Genomic DNA, 21,417 nt, shown 5'->3' on the forward strand with positions numbered 1-21,417 from the left:
CATTATATTCCTATTAGCACTAATCTAGAATATATTCTAATTGAATGAATACAAGCTGTAATTGCTTCCCTAAAGGAAATATAAGCTTTATTCTTTTTAAAGATTTTTTTTTTTAGATAATCTCTGTACCCAACATGGGGCTTAAACTCACAACCCTGAGACCAAGAGGCATGTGCTCTAACCAAATGAGCCAGCCAGACACCCCAATATTATCTATTTTTAAGGAAACTTACCCATCATGGTGGTGATGGTGGTGGTGGTGGTGGTGGTGATGCTGTGGACCAATAAACTGCCGACAATTAAATAACTCATTCCCAATAGTCTCCCCAAGAAAGTCCCCAGTGCGTGTAATACAAGATTCCTGAGATGCTTGTGCTATATGAGCAGCATTCATTTCCCCTGAAATATCATGTTCTGGGTCTTCAGAGTGTGAACAGGCATCTAGCATTCGTATACGATTATCTACTGAAGGCATTGACTCAGTGTTAAAAACCAGGTCCTTTCCTGTTCCATTGCTTGTCCCACTTCTTTCTGATGGGCCTTGGGAATCCCCTAAGCAAATGCCTGCTTGACTTTCTAACTTTCTGTTCCGAAGATCTGTACCACAACTGCTTTTAGTCGGATTATGACCATGATCATCATCTTCATCATCTTCTTTAAGGGCTTCAATATCTGCAATGTCTTCTGACTGTACCTCACTGCCAGGGCTCCCAGCTGACTGGCTGGCATGGCTAGAATTCACCTCATTGCTAGATCCATCACTATGCCCACTACTGCTACCAGGACCACTGCTTCCATCTTCACCACTGTTGGCAGTTTCATCAGAACTTCCCTGCATGGATTCCTGTATTTACAAAGAAACAGATTTAAATAAACATTTAAACTAGTAAAAAAGTAACTGACATTAACACATTGTACTATTTAAAGGCTGCCACAATCTTGACATAGCCCTTTAAGAAATACAAAAAGAATTAAAAACACCAACAAAAACTTAACCTCAATAGTAACTATTTACAAGAAAGGTCTGAATATGGACGTTTATATTCCTAGTTCAAAGGATGTACATAGGGATGCCTGAGTGGCTCAGTGGTTCAGAGTCTGCCTCCGGCTCAGGGTGTGATCTGGGGATCTGGGTTCGAGTCCCACATTGGGCTCCTTGCAGGAAGCCTTGCTTCTCCCTCTGCCTGTGTCTCTGCCTCTCTCCCTCGCTCTGTCTCTCTCATGAATAAATAAATAAAATCTTAAAAAAAAAAAATGATGTACATGGCAGAAACCCCCAAATCCAAAAATCTTGTTAAAGTGGGTGGGTGGGGGGGACTGTTTTCATACCTCTGTGTCTGAAAGTCGTTGTTGCACATGTTTCGTTCTATTAATAAGTTGCTCATCCATTTCAATGTCACTGCCTCCACTCTGATGGGTATCACTGTTATCACTGCTTTGAGGACTAGCTGCAGGTGACCCTGTATTAAATAGATCTTTTGTTTTTACTCCTATTTGAATTAACATGGCTTTATCAGAATGACATAATAATCTGATTATTTACAAAAGCTGTACTCTAAATAGTCCAAAACATAATCTGGAAATATGTTAACATTTGCCAATTATTTCTAAAGAGAATAAACATGATCTCAATTGAAAGTAAAATGGAAAACCAGTTAAGGGTTTGTATCTGCTCAAGAAAAAACTTCATGGCTTTGAAACAAATATGTAAAATTAATTCTAGACGACTGTGAAATCTAAACACACATCATCTTGCCATGCATTTTCTAAGGCTCAACTTACAAGGTGATGGAGCTGCTCTCCTGAGCTCTTCTTCCTCTGAAGGAAAATGAAAAAAACAGGAGGGAAATATTCTAAGTGACTAAGCTTCTTTGGAACAGATTATCAATTGTTCTTATTATTATTACATAACAACAAGATACAGACTGAGGAACCTGAAATAACTGAAGTCCCTAACACCTGCAGTAGTTGTAGGTGACTGACTAGAAAATCCTAAGAAATGCGTAGTATATGATGTCAGGAGATTAAAAAAAAAAAAAAAAAATGGGGTAAAGGTGGTATGGTTTTAAAAAGCCCTGGAAAGCTATACATAGAAAAGCACACACAAAACACCTGAAGTGGTAGAAAACACAGAAATGTGCCATTATGCTGTGCTCTCAAAATTATTTCTAAAAGCATGTTATCTGTTTTCTAATCAAAAGCTCCAAAGCTGTTATGAAACAACTGCCCCCTACCAAGGGAAGAACACTAATGAGAGAAAATCTACTAACTACTACAACTTCATTACTGTTCTTTATTTAAAGGGTAAACCAAAAAACATTAGCTAACTCCAATTTATTAGCCCTTTCACAAACAAGATAAATCCCATTTCAAACTTATTTTGAAGTTAATACTGAACAGAAATTACTTCAAATTTGAATGATAAACTTTAGAAAATTTACTTTATAAAAAATACATTACACTTTACTAACCTTTCTTATTTCCAATAGGAAGATTAGTATTTAATAAAGATGCAAAGGAACTCTGTTTAGACAGCTGAGCCTTAGCAGCTAGTGCATTATTCCATAATGCTTTAATTAACATTGATGCCAAGTACAATGTCTTTAAAAAAAAAAGAGAGAGATTGAAATTAGTGTTTCAAAACAAATTTAATATCCTTTTGCCTAAATGAAATGCCAACAGTAATAACCTACAAATTAAGTTACCTGAATCACAAATTTTCACTTAAAAAAAAAAAACAAAACAAACCTTACCATTATGGTTTGAACATATTACCTGCTCAGTATGAACACTTGGCTCAAGAGCTGAGACCAGATTAAGGAGATGTCTAAGTGGTACTGGATCCAGATTCTTGATGAGTGAAGGAAACAAGTCATGGATATAACGACTACAATGTTTCAACTAGAAAATAAAGGTAGAGACAATAATCAAAACTAATTATACTATAAATAAGCTGACACCAAAAAGTCCTGCAGTTTAAAAGAAAGCAGTTGGAACAGTTAATATTTTTTAATATGTTGGGAAAATGCTAATTACCAAGTGTCATAAATGGCAATACACAAAATGTGAAAGTAAAATTCCACTCAAGCAAAACTATATCTTATTCAAACTAACCACAAGCTTAATTTTCCAACAAGAAGGAAGTCCATGATCCAAGTATAGAGGATTCCAATTAAATTTATATATGTATCACTGAGCTAAAAACAAAATAAGAACTATATTAAAACATAAGCTGTCACAAATAAAATAATAAATTGCAATTAGGAGAACTAACCAAGCTATTATCTTAAGTGTACTATATTTCTTACATTAAACGGTTATGAAATATTCATATAAGATGTTCATTTTACTAGAGTACACAATAGAAACTCCCTTAAAATAAAGGTCTATATACTAATAAACTAAGAGACAAAGAGTCTCCTTTCTTATACTACACAGATTAATTATGAGAGAAAGGGGTGCCTGAGTGGCTCAGTCAGTTAAGTATCTGCCTTTGGCTCAGGCCATAATGCCAGGGTCCTGGGATCAGGCCTGGCATCAGGCTCCCTTCTCAGTGTGGAGCCTTCTTCTCCCTATACCTCTGCTCAAGTTCTGGGTGTCTATCTTGAGTGAGTGAGTGAGTGAGTGATTGAGTGAGAGAGAGAGAGAGAGAGAGAGAGTGTGTGTGTGTGAGAGAGAGAGAGTATAACATTTACGAGTGACTACTAAATACTACATCGTGTAAAATGTCTTTTGTAGCCATAAAGCTACAAACTACAAAATCGAGATATGCAACAAATAAGCCAGTAATTACCAAACTGAGAGTTCCAAAAGTAAAATCTGAGGTATCAAGTTTATCTTCGATTCATAAAAATTATATCAGAAAATGTACATTTCTCTATTCAAAAACACTAACCTTTTATTTTTCAGGCAAAAATGATCTGAACTCTCTTCTGTTATATCAGAGTAAATATGCACAACCTAATTTTGACATAAAAGATGAAATATAGGGATGCCTCAGTGGCTCAGCAGTTTAGCACCTGCCTTCGGCCCAGGGCATGATGTTGGAGTCCCAGGACCAAGTCCTGCATCAGGCTCCCTGCAAGGAGCCTGTTTCTCCCTCTGCCTGTGTCTCTGCCTCTCGGTCTCTTATGACTAAATTATTTATTTTTTTAAAGTATATATTAAGAAATAGTGGCTGAAAAACATCTTAATTTGATAGAAGACATGAATCTACAAATCCAAGTTCAACAAATCCAAGTAAACTCAAAGAGACCTAGACCAACCTTATTATAATCAAACTGTTAACAAAGACAGTAAAATAATGCTGAAAACAGAGATAAGCAACCCACCACTTACAAGAGATATTCAATAGAGTATCAGCTAATTTCTAATTAAAAACTTTGATAACTAAAGGAAGTGGGATGATAAGGGCTGAAAGAAAACCTTTAGTTGATAATTCTTTAATTGGCAAAACTGTCCTATCAGGAAGAAATTAATACATTCCCAGATAAACAAAAGCTAAAGGAGTTTACTACAACTAGACTGGCACTGCCAGAAATGCTAAAGAAATCCTTCAGAATGAAATGAAAAGAAGCTAAACAGTGACAAAATAAAGACCTCTGATAAATACCTAGGTAATTAAAAGCTAGTATTGTTTTCATTTGTAACTCCACCTTTTATTTGCTATATGATTTCAAAGACAAAAGCAAAAAGAATTATTACTAATCTACGTAACTGGGCACACAATGTATAAAGCTGACATCTGTTGCATGAATAAAAAAACTGAGGGAGAAGGAGTTATACAGGAGGATAATTTTTGTGTACTACTTAAGTTGACAAATTCAAATTAGACTATAACAATCTCAAGATATTAAATGTAATTTTCATGTTAAACACAAATTATCTATAGAATATACCAAAAAAGAAATGAGAAAGGGAATCCAAACTACAAACAATCAAACAAAATCAACTAGAAACAACAAAAGGCCATAAAAAAAATGATGGACAAAATCACTATAAGACATATAGAAAAGAAACAGAAAAATGGCAGAAATAAATCACTCTTTGAGGAATTTTTTTTAAAGACTATCTGACAGAGAAAGAGAGAGCACACAGAAGTAAACAGAGCAGCAGGGAAAGGGAGATGCACACTCCCTGCTGAGCAAAGAGCCTGACGTGGAGCTTGCTCCCAGAAGTCTAGAATTATGACCTGCACCAGAGGTAGACGCCCAATCAACTGAGCCACTCAGGCTCCCCAAGGAATTACTTTAGATATAAATGGTTTCAGGGCAGTTGGGTGGCTCAGGTGGTTAAGCATCCAACTCTTGATGTTGACTCAGATCATAATCTCAGAGTCCTGAGTTCAAGCCCCACATCAGGCTCCATGCTTATTAGCTGGGAATCTGCTTGTCCCTCTCCCTCTGCTCCTCCGCCTACTCACACAGTCATGCTCTACCTCATTCTCTCTCTAGAAACAAAATCTAAACAAAACATATGTATATAAATATATATACACACATACATGATACAACTGTATGTGGTCTACAAGAAACACAATATATATCCAAAGACATAATAGGCTAAAAGTTAAAGAATGGAAAAAGATATTCTGTGCAAATAAGCAAAAGAGAGCTGGGCTGACAATACTAAAATCAAACAAGATAGTCTTTAAATTTTTGAAAGGTTACTAGACAAAAAAGAGACTTACCACATTACCCAACAATCCCACTTCTGGGTATATATCCAAAAGAGTTAAAAGTAGGATTTCAGGGGGGGCCTGGATGGCTCATTCAGAAGAGGATGCAACTCTTGATCCTGGGGTCATGAGTTTGAGCCCCACAGTGGGCATAGAGATTATAAACATACATATACACATAAATAAGTAAATAAAAGTAAAATTTCAAAAAGATACTTGCACACCTATATTCACTGGACAGTCAAAAGATGAAAGCAAAAAGCAAACTAAAGGTCCATCAACAAATAATTGTGGCATTTATATTCAGTGGGTTCTAATTCAGCCTTATAGGAATGGCAATCCTGTCACATGCTACAACATGGGTGAACCATGAAGACATTATGCTGAATGAGATAAGCTAGTCACAGTAGGACACATACTATAGGATTCCACTAATAAAATATATAGAGTCAAAATGATAGAACAGTAATATGGTGGCTTTCAGGAGCTGTGAATAAGGAGAACAAGGAAGTTGATGGTGGTTCAATGATTTACTGGATTTTTTAATTTAATTTTTAAGTAAACTCTATGCCCAGTATGAGGCTCAAACTTATAACCTCAAGATCAAGAGTCACATGCTTTACCAACAGGTGCCCCTTTGTTCTTCAATGAGTACAGTTTTGTAAGAAGAAAATGTTTTAGAGACCTGTTATACAACAATATGAATATAGTTACTATTAGTACTTAAAAATGGTTCAGAGGGTAAACTTACATGGTTTCCTTTTTCCTACAGTGTTTTTTAAATATTAACAAAAAGTGATATAATTTACTTATAAAAGGTTCAATACAAGATATAATAATTATACTTTATAACCCAAAGCTAAAAGAACAGAAATAAAGATCAAAGGAGCAAAGATATATAAAATACAGATTAGAAAAACAATTGAGAAAACAAAACCAATATAGTTGGTTCTTCTAAAAGACAAACATTTAGCTAGAATGAAAAGAGGGAGAAGACATAAATAGCTAAAAAAAAAAAAAAAAAATCAGAAATGCAAGTGGGATATTACTGCCAAACTTACAGATTCAAAAAACTTAAGAGAATACTATGAACAGGGCAGCCCTGGTGGCTCGGCGGTTTAGCGCCATCTTCAGCTCAGGGCCTGATCCTGGAGACCCGGAATCGAGTCTCAGGTCAGGCTCCCTGCCTGGAGCTTGCTTCTCCCTCTGCTTCTCCCTCTGCCTGTGTCTTAGCCTCTCTCTCTCTCTGTGTCTCTCATTAATAAATAAATAAAATCTTCTAAAAAAAAAAAGAGAGAGAGAGAGAGAGAGAGAGAGAGAATACTATGAACAATAGTACACCAAAAAATTAGATAACCTAGAAAATAGGGACGAATTTCTTGCCAACTACCTACATTGACTCAAGAAGAAATAAAAAAAAAAGTCAGTAGGCCCTATAATAAAGAGATTGAATCAGAAATTAAACTCTCAACAAGGAAATATATATAATGCATGGCTTAACTGGAGAATCCTAACAAACATATAATAAATAATTAACACCAATCCTTCACAAACCCTCCCAAAAAAACTGAACAGAAGGAAATACCAAACTCGTCCTAGGAGACCCAATCTTCATAAGAATAGAAAATTACTACACAGTATCTCATAAATGACAAAAAAGTCTTCCAGAAACTATTAACAAATCAAATCTAAGACTTTACCAAAAGGACTATTCACTACGACCAAGTAAGATTTATCCCAGGAATGCAAACATGGTTCAAAAAGAGAATTACTCTAATACATATTAATCAATGGGAAAAAAGCCACATGGTCATCTTAATTGATGCCAAAAAAAACCATCGGACAAAATCCAACACTCCTTCATGATAAAAATTCTCAGAACTAAGAAACTCTTCAACATGATAAAGGATATTTATGAAAACTGCACAGCCAACAGCATACTCAATGATAAATGACTGATTTTCCCCTAGGATCTGATATGAGATAAGGACACTCATATTTACCATTGCTATTCAACACTATACTGAAATTCTAGCCAGAGTTATTAGACTCCATCCCCCACAAAAGAAAATTAATGTATCCAAATTAGAAAAGATGTAAAACTACTGAAAAATAACACAATCCTATATACAGAAAACCTGTACATAAATAGCTAGTAGAGCTAAAAGAAAAATCAAATAGACACTGTAACAGTACAGATCAACAAGCAAAATTCAACTATGTTTTCATGTATCAACAATGAATTATCTGACAAGGATTTAGGGTATCAATTCCATTTATAATAGCATACAAAGAATAAAATACAACTGATCCTTGAACAACCCAGAGGTTTGGGGCAATGATCCCCCGTGTAGTCAAAAAGCAGAATATAACCTTGACTCCCCAAAACGTAACTATCAAAAGCCTACTGCTGACCGTAAGTCTAACCAGTAACATAAACCAGTACCTTTAACCAGTATACCGATAAAAAATAATACATATTTTGTATATCTAATATATACTGTACTCTTAAAATAAAGAAAATATTAAGAAAAGTTGAGGCGAAAATATACTTACAGTGGTATACTGTACTTACTAAAAACAAACAAACTACATGTATGTGGACACAGGCAGTTTAAAAACCTGTGTTGTTCAAGGATCAACTGTACTTAAAAATGAATCTCACAAAAGAAGTGAAGGGCACCTGAGTGGCTCAGTCAGTTAAGTGTCTTACTTCGGCTCAGATCATGATCTCAAGGCCCTGGGACTGGGCCGCATGTCCAGCTCTGCACTCAGCGGGGAGTCCACTTCTCTCCTTCTCTCCCTCTGTCTCTGTCTCTGCCCCTTCCCCTGCTCATGCTCTCTCTCTCTCAAATAATTTTTTTAAAGGTAAAATATTTCTGTACTGAAAAAAACTACAAAAGACTGAAGGAAATTAGGGTTTAAAAAAATGAGAAGACACCTCTCTTTCATGGATAGAAGACTTAACGTTAATACTACCAAGGGGATCCCTGGGTGGCGCAGCGGATTGGCGCCTGCCTTTGGCCCAGGGCGCGATCCTGGAGACCCGGGATCGAATCCCACGTCGGGCTCCCGGTGCATGGAGCCTGCTTCTCCCTCTGCCTATGTCTCTGCCTCTCTCTCTCTCACTGTGTGCCTACCATAAAAAAAAAAAAAAGAAAAAAAAAAAACTACTACCCAAAGTGATTTACAGATTCAACACAATCCCTTCAAAATTCCAAGATCCTTTTTGGTTAGAAATGGAAAAGCCCCAAATTCGCAGGGAACTGCAAGGAGTTCTAAAAGCAAAAACAATCTTCAAAAACAACAACAGCAACAACAAACAAAAATCTGTGAAACTTACAAGAAAAGTAGGTTTTAGCAGAAGGACGGATAGTAGACCAACAGAGTATAACACCCAGAAATAAACTTTCACATGAATGGTCAACTGATTTTCAACAACAGTGCCAAGATTATTCAATGGAGAAAGGATAGCCTCTTCAACAAAAGGTGCTGAGAAAAATGAATATTCACAAACTGAAAAATGAAGGTATATATTTATCTTACACTATACATACACAAAGATCAACTCTAAATGGATAAGAGACCTAAACTCAGGACATAAATACATAAAACTCTGCTAAGAAAACACTGGGGAGAACCTTCATTTGATTTTGCAATGGTCTCATCACTAAGACACCAAAAACACAGGTAACACAATGAATAGTTGAAATTCATCAAAATTAAGACTTTCTGTGCATCTAAAGATACTTAGATCATTATTTTAAGTAAGCTCTATTACCAAGGTGGGGCTTGATCTCACCATCCCCGAAATCAAGAATCCCATGGTCTACCAACTGAGCCAGCCAGGCACCTCAGAATCTAAGGATATTTCAAAGAAAACAAAAGAAAACTCAGAGTCGGAGAAACCATATGTAAATTATATATCCGATAAGGGATTAATATCCAGAAAGTAAAAAGTACTGTTAAACTTGACCAAAAAGACTTCTAAAACAACAGAATACAAAAAAAGAAAAAGGTCGTGAGTACACATTCCTCAAAAAAAAGATATACAAATGGCCAATAAGCCCATGAAAGTGTTTCCAGTCATTAGTCATTAGGAAATGCAAATAAATGCAAATTAAAACCACAATGAGCTATCACCACACTACTAGGATGACTAAATATTTATCCACCTATCTACTTATTTATTTTAAATATGGAACATTTCAATCAATCAATAAATAAATAAGGAACCTTTCACATATTTGCATGTCATCCCTGCGCAAGGGCTATGCCAATCATTTTAGTATATGTGCTGCTGAAGAAAGCACCTAAATTATTTTTTAAAGATTTTATTTATTTATTCATGACAGACAGAGAGAGGCAGAGACAGAGGCGGAGGGAGAGGGAGAGAAGCAGGCTCCATGCAGAGAGCCCAATGTGGGCCTCGATCTGGCTCTCCAGGATCACACCCTGGGCTGAAGGCAGCACCAAACCGCTGGGCCATCAGGATTGCCCCAATTTTTTTTTTTAAAGGCAAATAACAAGTGTTGGCAAGGATGGGAATGGGAATCCCCTTCTATTCTGGGTGGGATGTAAAATACTACAGTCACTATCAACAAAGTTTGATAGTAACTCAGATTAGACAATTACCATATGGCACAGCAATTTTTTTTTCCTAAGAGAAAGAGAGCATGTAACTCTCAGGGGGCAAAGGGGGATCCCAAGCAGAGTTCATTCCCAGTGCTGACCCAATGCAGAGCTCAATCTTACAACCCTGAGATCATGACCCAAGACAAAATCAAGAGTCAGAAACTGAACTGATAAAGCCACCCAGACACCCCTATGACCCAGCAGTTCTAACCCTAAGCATATATATGCAGAAGAACTGAAAGCAGGGACTCATATGTATGCCTGTACATTTACATTCATAAAAGCACTACTTATAATAAATAGCCAAGAGGAAGAAGCAAATCAAATGTCCATGAATGTAGAAATGAATATACTAGGGATGCCTGTATGGCTTGGTCAGTTGAGCACCTGACTCTTGGTTTCAGCTCAGGTAGAGATCTCATAGGTTGTGGCATCAAGCTGCTTGGAGATTCTCTCCCTCTGTCCCTCCCCACACATTCTTTTCCTCTCTCTCAAATAAATTTTTTAAAAAAAATGAATATACTAAACGTAGTATATGCAAACAACGGAATATTTAGTCATATTTATTTAAATTGACTTTAAATATTCAAATTTAATTATTAGTAAATATTTTATGATTCTACTTGAGGTACCTAGAATAGGCATATTCATATAGATAGAATGCAGAATGGAAGAAACCAAGGGCTTGGGAGAGGGAAAAACTGACATTGTTTCATGGGTACAGAGTCTTTGCTGGAGATAGTGTCAAAATTTTGGATACAGACTCTGGTGATAGTTATACTACACTAAATGTATTTAATGCCACTGAACTGTACAGTTACGAATGGTTAAAGTGGTAAATTTTATGTTAACATATATATTTGTACCACAATAAAAAAATTAAAAACAAAAATAGGAGAAAAGGTAATTATATGTGTTAAAAGGCATCATCCCAAAACTCAAAACAAGTTAAAATTAAAACAAAACAAAAACACATCAATCATTACTTAACACACGAAAAACAGCATGAGAGAAAAATTCTGCCAATAAAAAATAGTGGGATAATAGCACCTGGCTGGATCAATCAGAAGCATGTGACTCTTGATCCCAGGGTCATGAGTTCAAGCCCCACATTGGGTGTAGTAGGTATTACTAAAAAATAAACTTTAAAAAGAAATGGTGGGATATATACATATCTACATAAAATATTAAAAACAAAAGCAAAAAAATTTAAAAAGCTGTTCAGAGAACAATCAACTACTAATCATATCTACTACAAAGTTCTGAGAAGTAGCTTCGGTATCTTACATTCAGTCAAACACTTCAAGTACAAAGAAAAGAGACATCTCAAGTGTGTAGTAACCCAGAATAGACCATGCACAAATTTCTCTTTAGGGAAAACAAAGGCTACTCAGTGAAATCCACAGGAATAAATATTCATTAATCCTCGATGAGAGAAACAGTAATGAAGAAAATGGACTGGTAGTGAGTCATATACCTAAAGACAAAATTAGCCCTTAACAACTATAGAAATTATGGTTCTAATGTAAAATTTAAAACATATAATTTGATAAGGTACAAATAAAGTAAAAACAGAAACACAGAAAATGAGAAAAGAAATGGTGAGAATTCTCTCATCTTTTCTAGAAGTGAATCAATCATTACTGTATTTTAGAATGAAAAGAAACCCATAAAGAAAATGAGTAAATAGATAACTAGATTACAACAAACTTTTTTTTTTTTTCAACAAACTTTTCAAAGACTAAAATGAAGGGAATATATTTTAAAGTGTACAGGTAGAGAAAGGTGTAGCTCAGGGTAATTTGTGAGTGAGCAGCAGAGGAAATAAGTTAACCTTCCCAATATAACTGGGGAAGATACTGGACTCAGAGAACTAGATCTGATGGACAGCAGGAGGTATGGAAATAAAAACAGGATTTCCCTGAATACTCTTAATAAATGTATTTGTCAGTCATCAACCAGTCAGAAAAATACAGACAACTTATGTACTCTACCCACACACCAGAACTCTCCCCTGGATAAAAAATTGTATAAAGCCATAGTTTTCAAGCACTGATAATGGTATCCCTTTTCACTCTTATTTATAAGTTCCACAGGCAAAAAGGCTAGTGAATCTAATGAGAAAAGTGTAAGTTGTTTTACCATTACTACCCTAGAAAATGGTGCAAAACAGGAGTCCCATCTGAGACAACATTAAAAAAAAAAAAGACTTCACAACATCCAAGAATACCTAGACATCTTTTTTTTTTTTTTTAAGATTTATTTATTTATTCATGAAAGACACAGAGAGAAAGGCAGAGACACAGGCAAAGGGAGAAGCAAGCAGGTTCACCACAGGGAAGCCTTATGTGGGACTCGATCCCGGATCCCAGGATCATGCCCTGAGCCAAAGGCAGAGGCTCAACCGCTAAGCCACTCAGGCGTCCCCTTAGTTATCTTTCTTAAATATGAATGGGTAACAAAGGTATATATGAAGACATCCAACAACATAAAAAAAAAAAAAAAAGCACAGCTCATATTAAAAGCTCCTAAAACGGCAGGAAGCAAAGAATTGAAATCTTAGGCTATAACACAGAAGGATACTACAGTGCCCAAATTCTAATTTTTTTTTTTTTTTTTTTTTACGATAGTCACAGAGAGAGAGAGAGAGAGAGGCAGAGACACAAGCAGAGGGAGAACCAGGCTCCATGCACCGGGAGCCCGATGTGGAATTCGATCCCAGGTCTCCGGGATTGCGCCCTGGGCCAAAGGCAGGCGCCAAACCGCTGCGCCACCCAGGGATCCCTACAGTGCCCAAATTCTAACTCAAGTAGAGTAATAACAGCACAAGCTAGTAGTATGCAATGTCTCATAAAGCAGTAACCTAAATGTATATATAAATACACATGCAGAAGCTAATAACCACTAGAGTATAGAACAGTGCATCTAAAATTAGTTATCACTAATCCTTCTGAGAAACTAATAACAATTACGTACATAATGCATATCTAAATCAGAAGACACTTAAGTCCTTCTAAATCCTAGAGATCTGACTTTTGTCATTGACACAAAGATCTACCCCCCAAATTAGCTCCATTTTAAGATAAAATTATCTTATATCAGTAATTTCCGTGCATTTATGCAAGTATTCGTCAAACTTGGAAAACATTAATTCCAAGAGTGCAAGAATTCTGAAGGCATTTTTGATGTCCTATGTCTAAAACATTTTATGGTGAAAAGGTGTGTAGAGGGAAAAAAGGTAATCTAATCAAACCAGAACAGTAACTTTAAATGGTATAGAATCATTTAAAGGTCAAAATATTTGCTTTAACTTTATATACTAGTCCTGTATTTACTGAAAAACTAATATACACATGCGAAAGTTTCAAAGTTTACATAAGTATAGACAATAAAAATGAAGTCTTCCATCTATCCTAGGCCACTTGCCCAGAAACAAATCTATTAAAATTTCTTATTTTTCCAAATAGTTCCAGGCATTCATAAGTACAAAGTGCGTGTGTGTGTGTGTATACACACACACATCCTCTTTTTATAATTGTTCAAATATACATTGGGAGAATACACTGTGTACTTGGGATTTTCTCTCAATAAAAGATCTATTACCTACGCAGTGTTTAGTGAAACTATTTCTTTTTTTTTTAAATGATGTTTCCTTTTTTTTAAGATTTATTTATTTATTTATTTATTTATTTATTTATTTATTTATTTATTTATTTATATTTATGATGGGGGTGGGGGGCAGAGACACAGGAGGAGGGAGAAGCAGGCTCCATGCCGGGAACCCGACGTGAGACTCGATCCCGGGACTCCAGGATCGCGCCCCGGGCCAAAGACAGGCGCTAAACCGCTGAGCCACCCAGGGATCCCCAGTGAAACTATTTCTTATATATTATTCCACACGAACATAATATAGTACCTTTAATCCTTCTCATGGCTACAAAGCATTCTATTATATGAATTTCCCAAAACTCATTTAAGTGGTCCTTACAATGACATTCTGTATCTGCTAGTATAGTCAATGCTGTACCAGAACATCTTCATGTACATGTATTTACAGAATAAGTTACCAGAAATAGAACTGCTATATTGCTTCCCAAAAGTTATACCACACTCTGGTCAATATAATGCATTACTAAACATAATAGGAACTAACCAATACATGAAAATGCCATTACATTATTTGAACTTACATTTAATTACAAATATAAGCATTTTTCAAATATTTACAAACACTTCTTTTTCTATCAATTTCACATCCATTTGTCACCTTTGTCTATTTTCTCCTTGGATTCCAGTGTAAGAGCTAAGATACAAACAATGAAAACAGCAGCAGCCAATCCAATTACTATGGGTGAACCGTGTGTGTGTGTGTATGTGTGTGTGTCTGTGTATCTCAGGTGAGCAGTGAGCTCAAAAACTTGCTCCAGACAGAAGAAAAAAAAAGACTCAGGTGACACTGCATGAAACTAACCAGACCAAGACACTCTGAAATTAATTATATTTAGTGCTCAAATTTTTAAAAACTCAAAATGTAAAAATTCCTAGTCATTCTAAATCTGTGGTAGTTTCAGAAGTAAAGTAGTAATGAACTGCAGACTCAATTAAATTAACCCTTAAGATACACTTATTTTATATAATCTCTTACAGATATTTTTAAATTTTTGCTCTCACAGATAATATACCAATATTTAATTATTCCCTTCCGAGGTTACTTTAAATTCTTGCTAGGGCAAAATGCTAAAACCTTTAATAGGCCATACTATCTATGATCAATTTGATTAACTTCAGTTTCAATAAAGAATGTTCCACTATTCCTAGCTATTTATTCTGTATTACTTAATGTATCATTGTTCTCTTTTTCTAGTTTTACTGTGAACAAAATAAAAATTTTAAATCTACTAAAATAAGTTAACATTTTCAGAAAATTACGAAAAGAAAATTTTCCTTTGTTCTGAAACAGAAAAGTGCTTCTTTAATTTATTGAAATGACATTCATGTATAAATATACAATATCAAATACAGGAAGTAAAAAAAGTGTTAAAAATTAGCACAACCAAAGACATAAGGTCTCAAGGCATACAATTATCAAAAATCTGAAAATGTTTATATAAAAAGTTTATGAATATACGCAGTAATCAACTATAATGGAAGAAAGAAAAACATAATGGGAGAAATGGCTATTATCATAGCAATAATAAATGTAACTTAAATTCTAACAATAAGCTTAACATAAAATTTATAGACAAGTAACTTTAAATTGAATCTCACACAAAAAAATAGTTTAAGCAAAAAAATAATAGTTTAAGCTTTAGATAAGAAGACAACTTTAGTTCTCTTCAATTTCATCATTATTACAATTACGATTATAGTATTTTTAAAGAGAGGCGCCTGGATGGCTCAATTGTTGACCATCTGCCTTCACCTCAGGTTGAGATCCCATAGTCCTGGGATCAACTCCCGCATCAGGCTCCCCACAAGGAGCCTGCTTCTACCTCAACCTACGTCTCTGCCTGTGTCTCTCATGAATAAATTAAATCTTTAAAAAAAAAAAAAACACACACACAGTATTTTTAAATAAGTCAGTGCTAAAACTTACATGAGAAAATAGAAAAATTCTTTAAAAATGTATAAAAAAGAACCAGCCCTGACAGATACCAATACTACCAAAAACCAACAAAAAAAAGGTAAAGACATTAGTATAAACCCACAATCAGCAAATGTTTTCTTAAAGGACTAGACAGTAAATATATTAGGATTGAAAGTGATAAGGTCTCTACAACAAGTACTATACTCTGCCACTACAGTATGGAAGTAGCTACAGGCAATATGCAAAAGAACGTGCAAGGCTATGTTGCAAAAATATTTACAAAATGAAGTGGCCGGCCCAAAAACTTTGTTTACCAAGCCAAAAAAGTCTACCAATCCCTGGTATACAGATCATGACTGCCTATACTGATAGGTCAATCTACAGACTCCAAAAATTGACCTCATCAAAATAAAACTGGTATGTCAATTCAATAAGGAAAAGAACTACTGAACAAGTGGAACAGGGACAACTACATAGCAAAAAAAATGGGGTTAAAAGTTAGGTACATGAAACCTTGAACCAAGAAAAATTCCAAATGGATCAAAGACTAAAATATAGGGGTGCCTGGGTGGCTCAGTCAGTTAAGTGAATGCCTTTGGCTCAGGTCATGATCCCAGGGTCCTGGGATGGAGCCCCACATCGGGCTCTCTGCTCAGCGGGGAGTCTGCTTCTCCTTCTTCCTCTGCTCCTCTGTACCACTCCTCACTCATGTTCTCGCTCTTGCTCTCTCTCAAAATCTTTTTTAAAAAAGACTAAAACATAAAATTAAAACATAAAATGTACAGGAAGGAAATAAAGGAGAACTTTCTTATAACTGTGGACTGGAAAAGGCATTTCAAACCATAAGACAAAATCCACAGGCCATAAAAAAAATTCAACCACAAGTTTAAAACCACAAACATGAAACTGAACAGCAAAAACCACCTTAACCAAAAGACAACATCAAAGTAGAAAAATAGTCATAACTCTTAACACAGACTCAACTCCAATTTCACTGATATATAAAGGTCTCCTACAAAAAAGAACAAGTAAAATCACTGCTAAGTAACAAAGAATATTAACAGAGATTCTCAGCAAAGGAAACAAAAATGGCTCTTAAACACAAGATTTGCAATGTAATTCACATAAACAAAATGCAAATTTAAAATATACATTTCACCCATCAGTTTAGCAAATATCAAGTAGTGTAGGGCACAATGTATTGAGGAAGATGAGGAGGCATTATCGTACCATTATGTACCACATGTAAACCAAACAGATGCTTAATAATTCTCCTTAAAAGATTTATCCTACATAATAATTTTGCACATGGATGAAATTAACATGTTACAATTTACTTTGGCATTGTTTGTAGCAGGAAAGATTGGGAAAAGATAATGCCTATGAATGGGAATTAAATATCATACTAAAACACTATGCTCTCTTTAAAAAAATCGGTGTTTTATGTAGTGATATGTAGCAATAATCTTCAGAATAAAGTGGGGGGGAAAAGCCAAGTCCATTTAGTATGCAACATTTGTAATAAAGAGCCCCCCCCCCAAAAAAAAAAGACAAGGAAAAAGCTTACAGGTAGCCACTTATGTAGAAAATATGACGTACCCTAAGAAGATCTGCATTCCTGGGAAACAGGGACAGGAGGGAGGGAAATATATAACATACACTTTTTTTTTGTTTTGAACCGTGCAGATATATGCTTATTCAAAAGACTAAAGAAAAAAAAAAACAGTATAACAGGAAAGAAAAATACCAACACAACATTCAGGATAGAATGGTTTACTATATATCAACAAAACATAATAGGTAAATGTCTCTTAAAAAACCAAGATGGTTTCATGTACAATGTCTAATTGACTAATTCTCATTTCCTTCAATTCTACCCGTAATGTAGGAAGACATAGATTGTGAAAAGCCAGATTCCACAGATTCCATACCCAACTTTCTCTATGTCTCAGTTTCTTTAGCTATAAAATTAGAACAGATCTACCTCATAAGGGAATAAAACACTTAGAACAAATAATAAGGAAGCACTTAATAAATGTGACCAGTTAATATTACCTGTGCTGCAGCCCAAATACAGTCAATATGCTGAGTACTCAATCTGCCTTCCGCTGCCAAAAAGTTCAAAATCACTTGGCACTGTTTGATAATCTGGAAAAGAAAATCTCATTATAGCTAATCTTCTAAAGTATTCTTCTCTTAATAGATCAGTCATATAATTGTTCACAAACCTCAATATGTAAATTTGGTCCAAATATATGCTCTACCACATTGTTGCTGATAAGCCAGTCTGCAAGTTCTTTTGCAATGGACCTAAAATTAAATAATAAAGACAGTTAACACATTAAAACGTTATCATTCTTTCCCAAACCTTGCTGTACTTGCTCACTAGGTTCCATGAGTCCATCAATTCTTTCAGATTTTCTATACAGATGATCATGTCATCTCCAATCCAAGATCAATTTCTTGCTTCCCAATCTGTCCCAACTTTTGTCTCCTTGCCTTGCCTTACTGCATTAGATAGGATTCCAGTACAATGTTAAAAGACCATGATGAGACCAAATACCTTTTTGCTTATTCCTGACTGGAAAACCTTTGAGGTTCTAATAAAATAATGCTAGCTGTAATTTCTTTACCAAGTTGAGGAAGTTCTCTCTGATTCACTCAGTTTTTACCTTGAATGTTTGAGTTTGCCAAATGCTTTTTCTTTATTCATATGATTGTGTGATTTTTTTTCCCTTAGCCTGTTGATGTGATGGATTACATGAATTGAAATAGGCTTGTATCCCTGAAATAAAACTTACTTGGTTGTGGTATATAGTTCTCGTTACATATTACTGGAGGTGATTTGCTTATATTCTACAAGGATTTTTGCATTTATGTTCATGAGACATACTGGGCTGTAGTTTTCTTACATGTCTTTGGTATTAGGGTAACTTCTTCCTTAAATTTCTTCTTTAAATGATAGAATTCACCAATGAACACATATGCGCCTGATGCTGTTTGACAAAGTCTGTAATGCTTTTTTGGGGGAGTTGGAGGGAGAGGGGGGAGAGAGAATCTTAAGCAGGCACAGAGCCCAACACAGGGCTTGATCTCATATCCCCAAGATCATGACCTGAGCTGAAATTAAGAGTTGGATGCTTAGCCAACTGAGCCACCCAAGCACTCCAGCAAAGTCAGTAAATCTTGATTCAATTTCTTTAATAAATACAGGCTTCTTCAGATTGCCTATTTCTTTAAAAACATTTTTAAATGGCTATTACCAGGGCAGCCTGGGTGGCTCAGCGGTTTAGCACCGCCTTCAGCCCAGGGTGTGATCCTGGAGACCTGGGATCGAGTCCCACATCGGGCTCCCTGCATGGAGCCTGTTTCTCCCTCTGCCTGTGCCTCTCTCTGTGTGTGCCTCTCATGAATAAATAAATAAAATCATGAATGAATGAATGAATGAATGAAAGAAAGAAAGAAAGAAAGAAAGAAAGAAAGAAAGAAAGAAAGAAAGGCTATTACCAAACATTTAATGAAAAAAGTAGTGACAGGTATATTCTAAATGAAAGAAAATAGATTTCAAAACAGGACTGGCCACAAGAGCTCCCACATCTTTCCATCTATATGAATTATACACAGAAAAACTGAAAAGATGAAATAATTTATCTTATTTATCTATATAAGAATTAAATTTAAAAAGCCTTTTAAGTCTAAGGAGGAAAAAGCAAGCTATGAGTTAGGTATATATGGGCTTCAAAAGGGAAAACATTAAAACTATTGATATCCCCTCACATGCACATTCTCTCTAAAAATAAATAAAATCTTTAGGAACAAAATGGGGCACCTGTGTGTCCCAAGACAGTTAAGTGTCCAACTCTTGATTGCAGCTCAGATAATGATCTAAGGGTCATGGGATCAAGCCCCATGTCAGGATCTGTGCTCAGCACAATCTGCTTGTCCCTCTCCCTCTGCTTCTCCTCCCTGCTCACTTGCTTTATCTCCAAAATAAACTAAATAAAAATAAAACTAATGATTTATCTATTCTTGGACATCCCTATAAAAGCTATGATCCTTGAGTCAATTATCTGACCCTCTCCTAAACATACAGAAAGACAATTCAGCAATTATAAAAAAATAAACCTCATTCTTTTGGTATCTTGAAGGATATTATAAGGAGACCCATGGACTTTTGTAAGGATTCAGAATTATAACTACAATTTAGCCAAGTATAAAGCTGTACATTATTTTTTTTAAAAGATTTTATTTATTCATTCATGAGAGACACAGAGAGATAGAGAAGCAGAGACACAGGCAGAGGGAGAAGCAGGCTCCATCCAGGGAGCCTGACGTGGGACTTGATCCAGGGTCTCCAGGATCACGCAGCGCCACCGGGGCTGCCCAAAGCTGAACATTATTAATCACAACTACTCAGGGCTGCAGAAACTTACATATAAGTGGATTCCCAGAAGAAGTGGGATGACCAAAACCAAAGCAAACTACATAAATTATGGCCAAAATATATCACTTTGCTAAAAAATGTTTAGCTATAAAATTAGAACAGATCTACCTCATAAGGGAATAAAACACTTAGAACAAATAATAAGGAAGCACTTAATAAATGTGACCAGTTAATATTACCTGTGCTGCAGCCCAAATACAGTCAATATGCTGAGTACTCAATCTGCCTTCCGCTGCCAAAAAGTTCAAAATCACTTGGCACTGTTTGATAATCTGGACCCCGGGTCTCCAGGATCACACCCTGGGCCGCAGGCGGCACCAAACCGCTGCACCACCAGGGCTGCCCCATCTTTGGCTTTTAACAGTTTAATGAGGAGGCTAGCTGTTTCTCCCTGGGTGTATCTTAGTTGGAATTTGTTGTGGGGCTCCTTGCGTGGAGCCTGCTTCTCCCTCTGCTTGTGTCTCTGCCTCTCTCTGTGTGTGTCTCTCATGAATAAATAAATAAATAAAATCTTTAAAAAATAAAATAAAAGCCAAAGATGAAGAGGAAAATCTTGATATTAGAAAGAGAAAGTGAAATATGTCTAAAAGGGGAACCCCAGTAAGTTTAACAGCTGATTTCTCACCAGAAGCAAAGAGCTATACTGGAACAATGTTTCTGTGTTTCACTAAATTATTATTAATATTTAGGAAATCTGAGGTAAAGAGGAAGTAACTAAGATGCTTACTGTAACCTATAATGCAGCCATTAAAAAAATAATTTTTGAAGTATTAAAAAATCAATGGAATTGGGGCACTTGGATGGCTCAGTGGTGGAGCATCTGCCTTTGGCGCAGGTTGTGATCCCGGGGTCCTGGGATGGAGTCCAGCATCAGGCTTTCCCCCACCCCCACTCCCACCCTGCAGGGGGCCTGCTTCTCCCTCTGCCTGTGTCTGCCTCTCTCATGAATAAATAAATAAAATCTTATAAATAAAAAATAAATAAATAAAATCAATGGAATTAAGATGGTATACTAGGATAAAGGCAATAAAGGCAAAACAGAAAAACAAAACATATAAAAAAACAAAAACAAAA

The 21,417-nt window shown here is 35.7% G+C and overlaps 1 protein-coding gene and 1 pseudogene across 3 annotated transcripts in view; both read right to left on the reverse strand.

Annotated features, from left to right (window-relative positions):
• Nucleotides 1-21,417, reverse strand: part of USP34 (ubiquitin specific peptidase 34) — a 245,570-nt gene that overhangs the window by 131,328 nt on the left and 92,825 nt on the right. For all 3 annotated transcript variants that reach the window (XM_077915546.1, XM_077915544.1, XM_077915547.1), the window contains exons 9-15: nucleotides 18,128-18,209; nucleotides 17,955-18,047; nucleotides 2,776-2,901; nucleotides 2,472-2,601; nucleotides 1,783-1,818; nucleotides 1,330-1,460; nucleotides 234-844 (exon numbers count right to left, since the gene is read on the reverse strand). In XM_077915546.1, the coding sequence (XP_077771672.1) occupies nucleotides 234-844; nucleotides 1,330-1,460; nucleotides 1,783-1,818; nucleotides 2,472-2,601; nucleotides 2,776-2,901; nucleotides 17,955-18,047; nucleotides 18,128-18,209 (1,209 nt within the window). The remainder of the gene's footprint in view (nucleotides 1-233; nucleotides 845-1,329; nucleotides 1,461-1,782; nucleotides 1,819-2,471; nucleotides 2,602-2,775; nucleotides 2,902-17,954; nucleotides 18,048-18,127; nucleotides 18,210-21,417) is intronic.
• On the reverse strand, nucleotides 9,901-9,990 carry LOC144324470 (U6 spliceosomal RNA; annotated as a pseudogene).

This window comes from Canis aureus, chromosome 11, assembly GCF_053574225.1.
Source record: "Canis aureus isolate CA01 chromosome 11, VMU_Caureus_v.1.0, whole genome shotgun sequence".
In the NCBI taxonomy this organism is placed as follows: Eukaryota; Metazoa; Chordata; class Mammalia; order Carnivora; family Canidae; genus Canis; species Canis aureus.